Genomic DNA, 14,453 nt, shown 5'->3' with positions numbered 1-14,453 from the left:
TCCTTAATATCCTGCAAACTCAATCAATGAAATAATAAGAACGGGAAAAACAATAAACAAGATAAACAAGAGAATACAAGAATTTAAGTGGTTCGGTCAAAATAGACCTACGTCCACAGGTGGGGGAATCGAGAGCTTCTTCACTATGATGGAGAAAAGCAGAGAGAATAATTAGGAGTCCTGAAATACTAGAGGCCAAAACTGTGTCAAATAATGATCACCAAAAGGGTCCTTTTACAACATAAGAAAACCCTAAGAAAACCTAGAATAATCTCCTAGCAGAACTCTAATGACGGCTTAAAAGTTAGGGTGAAAAACGATATAAAAATCCATGAAAAACGTTGCCCGGTCGACCGGGCCAAACCGCTAGGTCGGGCGCTGCAGCCCGGTCGGACGCGGGACAAAATTTCAGTTTTGTCAGTTCTTCGTAAAACAACCATAACTTTTTCGTTTCTTAGCGGAATTGGGCATATGACCTGTCGTTAGAAAGATCTTGGAACAAGGTATCACCTCCAATTTGAATCACATAAATGTTTTTGTATAGATTAAGAGATATGTGCATTTAAAGTCAGCCTTATTTCTTTTTCACAAGATTTAAAGTCACAAATAACAGGTACAAATACATTCTATTGTAAAAATGATACAATCGAACCCAATTCATGAAGGCTAAGTAACTTTCTCTCTAAAACAAAACAGCCATGCATATACGATAAACAATATGGTGACCAATCTTTGAACTCCAAGTCAAGATAGCTAAATATACCAGGAAACATTGTATTGTAAAGGTTTAGATTAGCTCATTAAAATTGAAGTACACAAGTAATATATTTCTTTCCTAATACACTTCAATCCCATTACACTATTAACCAACCTACATACATATATATATATATGCTAATCTTAACATATCATATCATAAAATTATAGCATATAGTTTTAAGTTTTATAACTCAAAGCAATGTCATTATTATTATTATTATCATCCCCACTATTCCTGGGAGAGCTGAAATCATCAGGAGAAACTGCCTGCTGCTGAGAATTCCCTATAACAGAAGGATTGTAGGAGTACCAATTTGCCCAAAACAGGTAATTCAGGAAATTGAGGAAACTAAGACCAGCCAACAACCAGTAGAACAGATCCAACCTATCTTTGTTAAGGTCATTTTCACTCAACCATCCATTCTTAGAAGAGGAAGTGACCTTATTAATTAGGGACACTAAGACTGAGCTAAAGTAGAATCCAAAGGAGTAAGAACAATAAGTCATTGCAGTGAGAAAAGACTGCATCCCTTTTAAAGACTGTTTGTAGAAGAATTCAATGAGTCCTACAGCAGTTAACATTTCTGACAAACCAAAGATGAGAAATTGTGGTGTTATGTAGAAGATAGATAGGAGTTTTTGGTGTTGAATTGATGTTTCTCTCCTATGTTTCTCCATTAGGGCGGCAGCCACCATCGAGAAGGTGGCGATGAAGAGGCCGGTCCCAATGCGTTGGAGAGGCGAGAGGCCGGAGTCATGGCCGGTGAATCTACGAGCGAAAGGGACGAAGAGTTTGTCGTAGAGAGGGACGAGGAAAAGAAGGAGAAGGTAAGGGATGGCTTGGAGAGATGCGGGTGGAATGCTGAAAGAATTGGTTAGTTTTGTGTTCATTTGGCTTCCTTGTTGGACTGAAAATGTTTGAAGTTGCGCTAAGATAGTGTTGAATATTATGGTACATGCGAAAATTGGAAGTACTGAGATTAGGATCTTCACTTGTTCTACTTGAGTTACTGTGCATAATCTCCATCCTCCTCCTGATTTGTAGTTGTTTGTTCCTTCTTGTGTTTTGATGCATGCCTTGTCCAAGAAACTGAAAAAATGTAACATTTTTTATTATTTTTGGGCAATGCTATATGATTAATGTGCAGAACATCAAAAGTGCTGGTATCTTAAGCAATAAGGGAGCAACTAGCAAATTTAACTTAAATCAGCCTGGACACCTTGTGAAGTTAGTATTACATGTTAATGTAATGGATTTATATTATATGAACAACCCTATATGCTGTATCTCTAACTCCGCTGCAGCCTAACAAGTATTATCTCTAACCCCGTATATTGTCTAATGTCTACAAGTTTTGTTTGTGCTACGCGTTGTATATTACATATAGAATTTGTAAATATAACTAAGAGCACGAGTCAACCATGCGATCAAAGAAAAGTTTTAAAAAAGAGAAACTATTATTTCATCACTTTAATTTCATGCATAATCAAATTATATTTACACATTTTTCTTATTAGTGTCTATATATACTCCATCTTAATTATTATAGTTATGCATTTTAAACAATTTAAGTATGGACAAGATGATTATAAAAGAAGGTTTCGACAAGTTAGATACTAGGATAATTAACTTCATAGATAGATGTGTACAAAATATGTGGAAGAGAAAACTTTTGACATGGGTAGATAACTAGAAATGAGAAAACGTCATATCATGGAGATTATACTTATCATTTTGTAATAGTAGGCCCTTTATTGGTTTGCGTTTCTTTAAGTTTCTAATCCAAAATCATGAAAAACTTAATTGATTACAACCATCTATACAAATATATTAAAAGTCGTGCGAAAACAAGAAACTGTGCCACGTGGCGCTCACCCTAAGAAGTTTTAGTTCATGTAATTCTTATACAATAAAAAATTAAGAAATTGCATAGTATAGAGTTTGATCCCGAGACCTCAAATACATACACTAAAGTTCTAACCACTAGGCTAAGTTGTATTTAGTGTTATTATCATAAAGTATTATATTAATAAATGAAACTTTTTCTTACCCGGAGCATAGCCCAAGCCTAATAACTATTGTTTCATCTAAATAGTGGGTATTTATGAAGAAGATAGATCAAGGAAGGTTTAGTGAGTTATGACAATAGAAAAATAAGTTCCTTTAAGATTATAAATATTGCTATAATGTATGCAACACGCTTAAAATAACAAATATAAGATAATTGATCAAGGCCACTAGAGAATGTGGCTTTTAATACCTATAAAAGATAATAAGAAAGGTGCTATAGAATCTTCTAAAGTTAGTTGCCTTGACATAAAGGGTATATCCCCAGAAAGTATTTGGTTTTTTTTATTAAGTTTTTAGAAGGCCAAAGTGATAAATGCCTTTGATTTTTCATACCTGATGTCCCGATACTAATGTACTAGATATCCTTTAGTAGACTTATTAACTAACATAAATTTATTTAATTTATCAGAATCATTAGAGTAAATGCATGGAGATGTTAGCTATCTTAACTGCAATAATTTTTAGAATAGTTTTTTAAAAATTCCACATCAATCTATAACTTCATTTTAGTAAACTATATTTCTTTTATTAATTTGTAGAAAGTAAGCATTCCATGTAGATTTAACAAACTATATTAAATACATAACTGCATAACTGCATAGAGTAACACATTACTAGCTTTTAAGTAATATATGAAACCTATACTAATATATTAAAAGGTGTTATTAACAAAGAAACGGCACCACGTGGCACTCTCTCTTAGGTTGTTTTACTACACATGATCCATATACAACAAAAAAATAGTAAATGCATTGTATATGATTCAATCTCATAACCTTTAAATTTTTATACAAAAGTCTTAACCACTAAACCAAATGATATTTGATGATATCATTTTAAAGTAAATTATTATTAATAATAAATATAACTATCCGAGAAATAATCCGAACCTACAAACTAATTCATATCATAAGAGCGAACAACTATATTTTTAACAAATTAAAGACCATATTAACTTAGCTCAGATAAGAGAAATTCACTTAAATTCAATATATCTTTAGTTGTATTACTATTAGAATAATTTTTTATAAGGTGAGGATATGATAGGGATATTATGAGATAGTGGTGATGATTTCAAAGTGTAGACAAAACAGTGAGGAGGTGGAATTAAAATTTTTGGTCTCATAGACTACACATTACTTTACTTACCCCCCATGAAACTGTAGCATGCACTTACTTAGACTTTGTAGCATAGTCATCATTATTTTTTAGGTAGTGGGTGCATTAAAAAACTCTTGGAGGTATAGCAAGTTTTGACTTACAAAAAGGTCAAATTTTGAGTGGATTTGATTACCTGAATCTTTGAGTATGTATGAGATTGTCAGATGCATTGAAACTGGTATAGTGAAGGTTGGTACCACTTCCATGAAGCTCCTTCACATCTGATGGACAAACTTTCTTTCTTTTCAAAAATGCGGCCACAAATACCTGTTTCAGGAATTTGGGAGGGTGGAGTTAGGCAGATAAATATAAAATCATAAAACATATAATGCGCACCCAATGATGTTATTGGTGCTTATATATATATATATATAGAAGATATATATATATACATTATATTGCTACAAATTAAAGCACCAACCATCAATGTCCAATGACTTTTTAACTTGTAGACTTAGGTCCCAATCCAACTATAAACCGACATTTTATAATATCAGTATTCATGTATACTATATTATTATTATAACAAATAGATATATAACATCATATAAAACCAACGAGTTAAATGCCTAGGCTACTTTTATAAACTGTTAGGCACTGGATGAGGGTTAGAAAAAAAAAATTAGAAAGCTGCTGGAAAACGATGTATTATTTCTAATATGCTCTTGATAATAATAATAATAATTTATAATTAGCAATCCTACTATGTTCTTAGTTTCTTACGTTATTAACTCCTAGGGTAAATATAAAATTGTCTAGAATGTTACATTGTTATTATATGCTTTTTTCCTCTCCATAATTTGAATTTCGTTCATATATGTCAATATAATATTGACCATTGATATCTTTAATTATTCATACAAAAATAATTATACAAAATTAATTTTTTCAATATACATATTGACACACGTCTTAAATTGTTTCTCATGAGTAATGACTATATTTTTCATTAAATACACATATGTGAAATATGTAAATGACACAAAAATACACATATGTACACCAAAAAAAAAAAAAAAATGTCACAGTTTAATTTCGGAAGTTTCATACTTCGTGACAGGATCAAAGTATCGTTCATGGAATGTTAGCTTTTTTTTAGGGGATAAAAAAATAGCTTACAAGCTAAGTGAGGTATTTCCTATTCTCGTGTTATCAACAATAATATAAACTTAGCTAAATAAATTCATCTTTATTTGATATATTTGCTTAGAAAATGTGAAGCAGATCGGACAACACTCATGTCAGAGTGTTCAACTTGCATTATTAAAAAAAATCATACCCTTTCAGCAACCCTATCAACCTACCTTGTCTCATTAATTCAGTACGTACAAAATGCCATAATTAATTAGTTCTATAATAACTAATTAAGATAATAATAAATTTTTTAAAATCACTAAGAGAGGTATCTATCTATGAAAAGGCGGCTAGCAGCTACAAAGAAACTTAGCATCTATTTGTTAAATTAGTAGGTAGTATGATATAGCCTCATATATAATATAAAGTATATACTAACTACTTATAACTTTCTACACATAAATTGCTATTTATATAAGTTAGCTTATGTATAATAGAGGTTCCTGATCTATGTTTTTATTGTTATATATTATTTTCTTCATATAGTTTCTCTAAGCAACCATGCATGTCTTTTCGCCTTTTTGACCAACGACGAACCATAATGTTTTTCACTTTTTTTTTTTATTTTGATTTTTGTTACCAATTATTCCTTTCCCCTCCAAGGTTATAATAATGGCTGTTATTTATCACCAAGGTCCAAAAATATCACTCAAAGGCCAATGAACAACCGATTTTTAATCATTTTATCGAAGAATCTGTCTTCATAAGCATAGAAAAGCTTTTTCATCTTTGTTGTATTCTTTTCATGAAATTTTAATGAAAACGAAAATAAAAGATGAATTTGTATTTCATATATAATTAATAATTAATTTAATTTTCTACATCTCCTAAAATAAATAATTTTCTACTTACTTTCGCAAATATCGTGTGCTTATAAAATTAGTTGGAAATAATGAAAACCCTCTAAAATCGTCAAAAATTTATTGTTTCATCTATGTTACTGAATAATTTCCCATACTTTCAACTTTCACATCAATAATTCTTACTATGGTGTATTGATGGTCTATATATATATAGTTTAGTATAAATTTATCAATTTTCCCTTTAAATACAACACAATTACTTACCCAAGACAGATCTTTTCAAAATTGAAAATTTTAATGGTTTTTAGTATAGGTATAAATGAGTGACTAAGCAATGATGTAGATGAGATGTGATCCCGGACTTTGAATACTATCCTTACAATACAAGACTTTATCAAATAAAATAGATGGAAGTTCGAAATTAAGTACTACTACATAGTATATATACATCTTTTTATGGTTCCTAATTCATTATGTATGTAGTATAAAAACAAATAAAAATGGCATTGCGGAAAAGGTCTATCTTTTTTTTTTTTGTTCAAAGATATGATATAAAGGTAAAAAAGGAAAAATGCTATGAGTCCACATTTTTACAATTATATTCTTTGACAAACTTACGCCACATTACTTCCATCCCCGTCAACTATAATGACGTGTTACATATATTACCCACAACATTTAGAAAGAAAAAGCTTAAATATAGTTTGAAGGTCATATATGTATATGTTTAGGTAGATATGTAAATTTGTTCTCAAATCATTTTACATACCATGTGAAGCCTTTTTTTTTTTTCTAACGATAAAAATAATCATTATAAGTCTAGAACACATAGCATCATTTGATTTCGAAAGTCAAAGTTTTATCATCATTAATTTTAGAAATTTTACCATGATATATTATAGATCAAAATATTATAAATTTTGATAATAATAGGAATAATATAGCTTACTACTCCCTCCCCCCACGAACTATTATTTCATCCGACATGATTTTATGGTCTAAAAAACACAAGTTTTTCTATTAATATTTTAGATTATGTACTAGTTTTATAAATAAAAAATTGAGACTATTTTAAAAATACGTATTGAGATGAAGAATAAAAACACAATATAAAATTCTACATAATTAACTTAGGGCATGTTCTCTTCGGCGTAAAAAAGTTGAACTAAACTGAACTAAACTGAACTGAACTAAAAAGTGATATGTGAGAGTAAAAGTATTGTCCAGAGATGAACTGAACTGAATTGAATTGATTTGAATTGAACTGAACTGAATTGAACTGAGCTAAATTGAATTGAACTGAACTAAACTGAACTGAAAATAAGTTGGGAAGAACAGACCCTTATACTGATATCGACATAGGGAGTCATTATTTAGGTACAAAACAAGAATTAAGGCAAACAATTCTGCATGCGAAGCACAAGCGTTACAGCGTTAAACTTAAGAGTGAATGCATGCATTATGAATACATACATGATACATGATACATGATGCATACCTGAGCAATAGGAGTGAAAATACTTCCACGAGGTCTCTTGTTCTTGTAAACTAGAGTACCAGAAACCAAGCAGATTAAGCCCATAGCCATAACAGCAGCCGAGATTCCGAAGCCGATGTCCATGCCGGAATGAGTCTGAACCCAAACGAGGACGGTGAGAGCGACGAGTTCACCGACGGAGAAGGCAAAATAAGCGGCATTGAAGTAAGTAGAGAGTTGCGTAGATTGCTTGGAACTGAACTGATCACCTCCGTGAGCAATCATATTAGGCTTCACACATCCGCTCCCTAATGCTACTAAGTAGAGTGCTACAAAGAATATTAAAGCCCTTATTCCCTTTGCTTCTTCGCATACTTGTCCACTCTTGTCTTGTGCAAGCATGTTGCACTTTTCTGGCTTTAGCTGCGGTAGATGTGCTTGTACTGACAAAAGGATGAATCCCTGTTTTTCAAGTATTTTAAGTTCAGTTATTATACTAAGAATTAATAATTGTCAAGCGTTTCATACAATAAACAACACATAGTATCAGCTCATCATTAGATCTAATTAGGACTGATTAGGTACTTAGTACTCCCTCCGTCTCATAATACAATGCCTACTTCATTTTTGGTGGGTCAAACTTTTAAATTTTTGATCGAATAATCTCATAGTATCAGCTCATGAGATCTTATTATATTCGTCTCAATGTATAGTTTCATAATATCAACTTTTTATATTTTTTTTATTAATACGAAGCTGTAGATATTAAAGGTCAAAGTTACGTATTGGAGACCGTGTAAAAGAAAACAAATACTATATTATGAGACGGAAGAAGTATAAACAAAAGGTAAAATCAAGATACATCACCTCCAATCAGGTGCTATAAATTGTGTTCACATAAATTCAGTGGAGAGATTGTATAGAAAAGTTGTGTGTTTGTCACCTTATCCTTTGAAAAGTTGTTGAAACTTATAAGATTCTATCCAAACTAAATAAAAACTAATAAGTATCAATAACTTTATATGTGTTTTAACTATATCATATAAATTCTTATTATTTCAGGTTGACAGGTTAAGCAAAATTCAAATATAGGGAAGGCATTACGTATGGAGTGGTCTTTATTTTCATGAAGTATTTGTTTTAAAAACCTATTTCTAAGTAAGGTTGTATAACTTTTTAGGTACAAAATGTAAAGCACATATTCGGGGGTCGGGTGGGGGTCAACGTAAAATGACTAGGAGAGGTTTGGAGGTGGAAGTGGGGGCGGCATTGTCTAAAATATTTCTCTAAGCAAGCATTATGTAAATTCATTTTCTTTTTTGTATCATAAAAGGATGGTATGAATGACAAGATAGTACTATACTTTTATATATGTATACAACTCTATGTTGTTCTTGGTTAATACTCCTCTAATCTTTATTAGTTTACCCGTTTCTTTTACACAATGTTTTAGGAGAAACAATGTTGTGGAACATAAAAAGAAAGAAAAATTATTATTTTATGTTAAGGTCGAATGTATGTGTGATAGAAAGTAAGTGGTCTCATTCCAAAAATAGAAACAAAAGAAATAGGTAAATTAATTAGGGACATCCCAAAAAAGAATACGGATAAGCTAATAAAGACCAAAGGTAGTAATTGATTGTGACTTATTTTAACCAATCAAGCTAATTTTAGCCTATTGGTCAGCATTGTGTCTTACTAATTATGGACACTTTGAGAATAGACATTTCTCTTACCCTACCACCTTACTCTTAGAGTGTCTAACCCTCTAATTTGGGCCTGATTAATTTGTACAAGATTTCGATTACATCGGGTAATTAAAAAAAATTACTTTTTAACCGCATTGAGACCAGATTGTGTTTCTTTAACTACTTTTTGTTGCTAACAGATGTAATATATAAAGAAAAAAGAGAGAAAGAAAGAAAAAATGAGTTCAAGATAGAATTTACTTTTGAAAATCTTTTACTAAGGTGACGTGACGGACTCAAAAAGGTATAATTGTAATGATACTGCAGCATTGTGAAAGGAATGAGGGACCATGTCCATACCCATGAGAAGGAGAGAAGGTAGTTAAGGGCAAAGTGCCAAATTGCGCCATCTATAATTAACAGAACCACTCACATTCGGTATACTTATAACCCAGTAATTTAATTAGTGAAAGTTTAACGTAATGATAACTAGTTTGCTGATTCAAACCAAATCATGGATGATATCTATATTAAAAACCAAGTATCAAATATTAAATCCCTGCCACCCACTTGTATATCCCTCTTGATTGAAAAAAGATATAAATATAGGCACTAACCCAGGGAGATTTGTTTATAACCACTTAGCTTTCTTTATTTCATAATTATTTGTCATTTGAAACATCATGTCATTATTTCTTTCTTTTTTTTCAAAAAAAAGCAATGCACATTTATTTACCATATAATTAGCGATGTAGTAAGTAAGCGCTTAATATTTGTTATCATTTTTGTTTTCAAATATGTTACTCGAACTCTTCATTTCACCTCAAGTGCCCGTGTCAGATCCTCGATACTCGTACATGGGTGGGATACTTGGACACTTTGTTTTGGGCTAAAAAATAGAAAAAATTTCAAAAAATAGCCGAATCGGACACTTGGACACGTACCCGTGTCGAACAGACGAGTCTGAGCAACATAGGTTGTCAATTTTGAATTTTTGTGTTATTTTTTTTTTCAAAAAAAACTAAGAGCAAAATCAAAGAAACCAAAAAAGAAAAGAAGGTTTTTAGTATTCTACTATATTTCTATTATTGATTGCATAATACAGGTAAGTAATATAAATATGACTAGTTTTGATTTTCATATATACTTTATACCATGACTTATCTTTTAAAATCTAAACTAATTCTTGTCCCAGATCATTCGTACGTCTCGAATTATTTATTGATGTGTATTTAAAGTCTTAAAAACACAAATATTTATCTTTAAATGATTTCTTCTCCCACAAACACTAACATGAGCATTGTAGTGTAGTTGGTTAGTGTATTAGCATATCAAATGAGTAGGTCATGGATTTGAGTCTTGAAACACATATTTTTATTGTTTAGGCTCCGTTTGGTAGGGCGTAAAATATTTTCAGTGTAAAATGATTTTCATGGAAAACAATTTACAATGAAAAACACAATTCCAAAATTAGTTTTCCGTTGTTTGGTTCGATGTAAAAAAATGATGAAATAAAAGGAAATGAAAGGGAAAGTAAGGAGGTAGTGAGAGGATGTACAAGAGAGAGAAGAAAAATAGTTTTCCCTTCATTTTGAAAGGAAATGGTTTTCCATCCTTGGGAGAGTAATTTTACCCAAGGGAAAATGGTTTTACACTCTTTTGCCAACCAAACAATGTAAAACTGAAAATAGAGGAAAACAGTTTACCAGGAAAACGTTTTACGTCCTACCAAACGGAGCTTTAATGTCTCAGATTATTGTGTAGAGGAAGAAAGAGTATATATAACAGTAAGTCATTTGTTTGTATTAGGTTTTAGATATTAGAAAAGAATTCTTACGATGACATTGAAATACCGTAATCTCTTACAAGAATGATGTACTAACATAGAGAATAATAAATAAAAAAGTTACACTACTTGAAAAGTGAAGGTCAGAGTGGACATACAGAAAGTTCAACGAAGCCAAAGATGAGCATGGTCCAAAAACTGCCAAGATAAGAATCGGAGAGATAACCACCAAAAAGAGACAGAAGGAAAATGGTGCCAATGAAATTGGTTACTATATTTGCTGCCTTTGAAAGCGGGAAGTGCATCTCATTTATCACGTACGTTATCAAGTTGTTCCCCACTGCTGCTATTGCCATTATCTCAAACGCTTGTAGCCCTGCAATATTGCATACACTCAACTTTTTAGTTTCTCTACTACTATTTTAGTTGGAGTTGGATGGTGGGTTGGATTTTGTTACCACACGACTTCGAGTTCACGCTCTAGGTACATAGGTTAGAAAAACCGTAAACATATTTTTTATTTATTTTTCTAGAGTTCACAAAGTAAGTTAATTAACTAGCTATAAAGTATATGTAATTTGATTTCACATCTTGAATTATTGTTAAAGAATTTTATTACTATTTGTTGAGTCCCAAAATTATTGCAATTATATGTTGTGCACAAAGTTTGAAGAAAAGGTGTCATGGCATAAAATTTTATGTAGAGATCATTTTTAATTACAATTATATGTTGTGCACATACAGTGAGACGTTAAATTACTATTAGACAAAGAAAAAGGTGGGTATTTCTAATATACTCCATTTATTTTATTTAGTTGTCTGACCTTCACTTTACATTTATTAATGCATAATTTACATCATTAAAAGCTTTAATAATGAATTAAAAAAATTATAAAAGTAATTAATGATTTGAAAATATACATCAAATTAAATCTGACAAAATAACATTAATAAACGAACCAATAAATTTTTACAATTATGTTAAATTATTTGACATCCACACATCAATTGAGTTACTATTTATGATTTTATAGTCTCTCTACAAACCAAGTATAAAGTTTGTGCTAAAAAAAGTTATGATTAGTGTCGTCCATTGGATATACTTTTAAGGGTCAAATAAAATGTGATGTCTAATATTGACAAAAATAGGCAACATGTTTCCATAGTTATCCTATTTTGTCCCTTTTTTATCCTCTTGTAGGGGGAATATAATTACCCACTTTATTTTCATGTTAAAAGTCTCTTAAATTTGAGATCATGAATAAATATCAAATTAACAATATGATAGAGCTAACATAATTAATGTCGTTCTCACTAGTAAGTTCATAATCTCAACCAAATCACTATATATTCAATCCTAGAGAAAGAGAGTTGGTTTTGCATCTGAGCTCCAACGAGTTCCAAAACATTACCAACATATTTTCTTCATAAATAAGAAATTTTGTGGAAAAAAGGGGAAAGAAATGGTTTTATTTTGGAAGAGTGTAAAACACATAGACATATAAAGACACTTTCAGTAGCTCCTTCAACGTTTTACTAAATAATTAGAAACTTAAACTTCCTCGAGTGCAACATACGAGAGGGACTAAAAATTTTCCGTACAAAAAATTTACCATACTTTTCTAGAACTGTTTAATTACACAGCATATTACAAAAAATCAGGCAAAATTTTATAATTTAAAATTTTCAAAAGGGTCTCAATTTATGTGATAGTGAAATTTAAAATGATTACATTACGCCATATAATTCACGAGACCCATCACACATGGTGTTTGGATCCTCTAGAATTGTAAAATAACTTACAACGTAAAATGTTTTACTAAAACTCTAGAGAATCCGAACTCTCACTTGAATATCAAGTACGCAATAGAAAAACAAAGAAAAAAAAAAAAGAAAATTTTGATAGAGAAATACCAAGAACAAAGACTGCTGCTCTCATCCCACCATGTTTACTGAGATTGGAGGGTCTGCCTCGCCAATCAACAGTAGTAGCTGCTTCAGTTATCGCAGCTTGATCTCCATTATTATTATTATTGTTTTTCTTGTTGGAATTTTCTACTGTTTTTCCTCTCTCTAAATCCATTTCTTTTTTTTTTTGTTCTTTATGAAACTTTTAGTTCTAGCTAGTTAACTAAGTAGCTGCTAAGTAGTATATGTAGCAGAGCAGTGACAGTAGAGAAATATAGAATGGATATATATATTTTTTGGGTGTTGTAAAAGTTTGTTGCTCTTTAACGTATTAAATAACTAATCAAGAGAGACAGAGAGAGGGCACATGAAGAATGAGGTGTTTTGGTTTCAGTGTTTTTTGTCTTGATGTTTGAGAATCAATGAAAAGTAAGGAGAGAGAGGTTTGGGTGAAGGACAGAGTTTGTGGGTTGGTCCATTATTTATAGATAAGAGTTACAAAAGGAGAGGAATGAATACTCATACCAAAAATTAAGTAAAAAATAATAACCACCAAAGTAAAATAAAAGCAGTTTAGTGCATGACGTCAGAACTTTCCCTAAGCGCAGACCAGAGGATTATTATTTTGTGTATGGAATTTTTTTATTTTTGGAAAGATAGAAAAAATTGTTTATACTGTCAAAATAAAGAAAGAAGAAATAGTAAATTCCTATTGAACAAATATCTATTTTTTGAGCTATTCTTAAATAAAATGACAAAGTTTTAAGAATATGTCAACAATTTGATTAGCTTTCTTGTAAATGTGCATGAAATAAATGGAACGAGAAGCCAAAATGATCTAACGGATATCATTAATAATGATGCTAGTACTTTAAGAGCATTGGAATAAGACTCAAAGAATATTTACAATCACAAGGCTATCTCCTTCAATTATGAGACGGGAAACACCTAATTCATTGAAGATTAGATCACCATAATGAATGGTGCAACTTCTGAGATTAGCAGCATATGTACCCATTAAAATTTAAAAGCAAAAACTCTTAAAAGCGTTATCATTAGCATAACATGAATTCATCACAAATTAAACAATCTGAAAAAAGTGGCATACCAAGAAAAACGAGATTGAGAAATGTACCTGAAATCCAAATTAAAATGAATAAATAAAAAAGGTCCAAAAAAATCAAATAGAAATTATTGTGTTTACGAAACTTATGAATTGATATTGGTATAAATATAGTGAATGAAAAGGTTCTTCCATCTTGTTGTTAAACTTACACTCTAAAATTCTGAAGGGATGCGAACATATTTTTTTTTCTGTATGTTTGTGTCTTAGTGGTTATTTAAATAAATTAAATGTAATTTTTTCAATACTTTTTGTCTAATGAAAATCTCGAATACTTCAATACTTTTACTATATTTTTCTATATATTTTCTTTTATAATTAAGGGGTAAGATTCTTAAACTTTATGACGGAATTTTGATCAATGAATGGGGACAAAATGAAAGGACTATTAGAATGGACTTACTTAATCATAGGTTTTACCTCTAAGTTCTTAAAAGAACTCATAACTCCATCAATTCGATTCGATTGAGTCAATATCCTTCCAAATAATAGTCACTTAATCTATAATTACAAAAGGCTAATTTTAAATCTAATGATTTCAAC

The 14,453-nt window shown here is 30.8% G+C and overlaps 1 protein-coding gene across 1 annotated transcript; it reads right to left on the bottom strand.

Moving 5' to 3' along the window:
- Positions 1-747: 747 nt before the first annotated feature.
- LOC104897019 (protein NRT1/ PTR FAMILY 4.3) lies at positions 748-13,250 on the bottom strand. Its single transcript, XM_010683827.4, has 5 exons — positions 12,794-13,250; positions 11,038-11,255; positions 7,427-7,867; positions 4,125-4,258; positions 748-1,849 (listed from the first exon to the last, which is right to left on the bottom strand). The coding sequence occupies exons 1-5, from the start codon at positions 12,960-12,962 to the stop codon at positions 937-939; spliced, it is 1,875 nt and encodes a 624-aa protein (XP_010682129.1). The 5' UTR covers positions 12,963-13,250; the 3' UTR covers positions 748-936.
- Between the last annotated feature and the right edge of the window lie 1,203 nt (positions 13,251-14,453).

Source organism: Beta vulgaris, chromosome 6 (assembly GCF_026745355.1).
Source record: "Beta vulgaris subsp. vulgaris cultivar EL10 chromosome 6, EL10.2, whole genome shotgun sequence".
Classification (NCBI taxonomy): domain Eukaryota; kingdom Viridiplantae; phylum Streptophyta; class Magnoliopsida; order Caryophyllales; family Amaranthaceae; genus Beta; species Beta vulgaris.
This window is presented reverse-complemented; position numbering and strand designations above follow the sequence as displayed.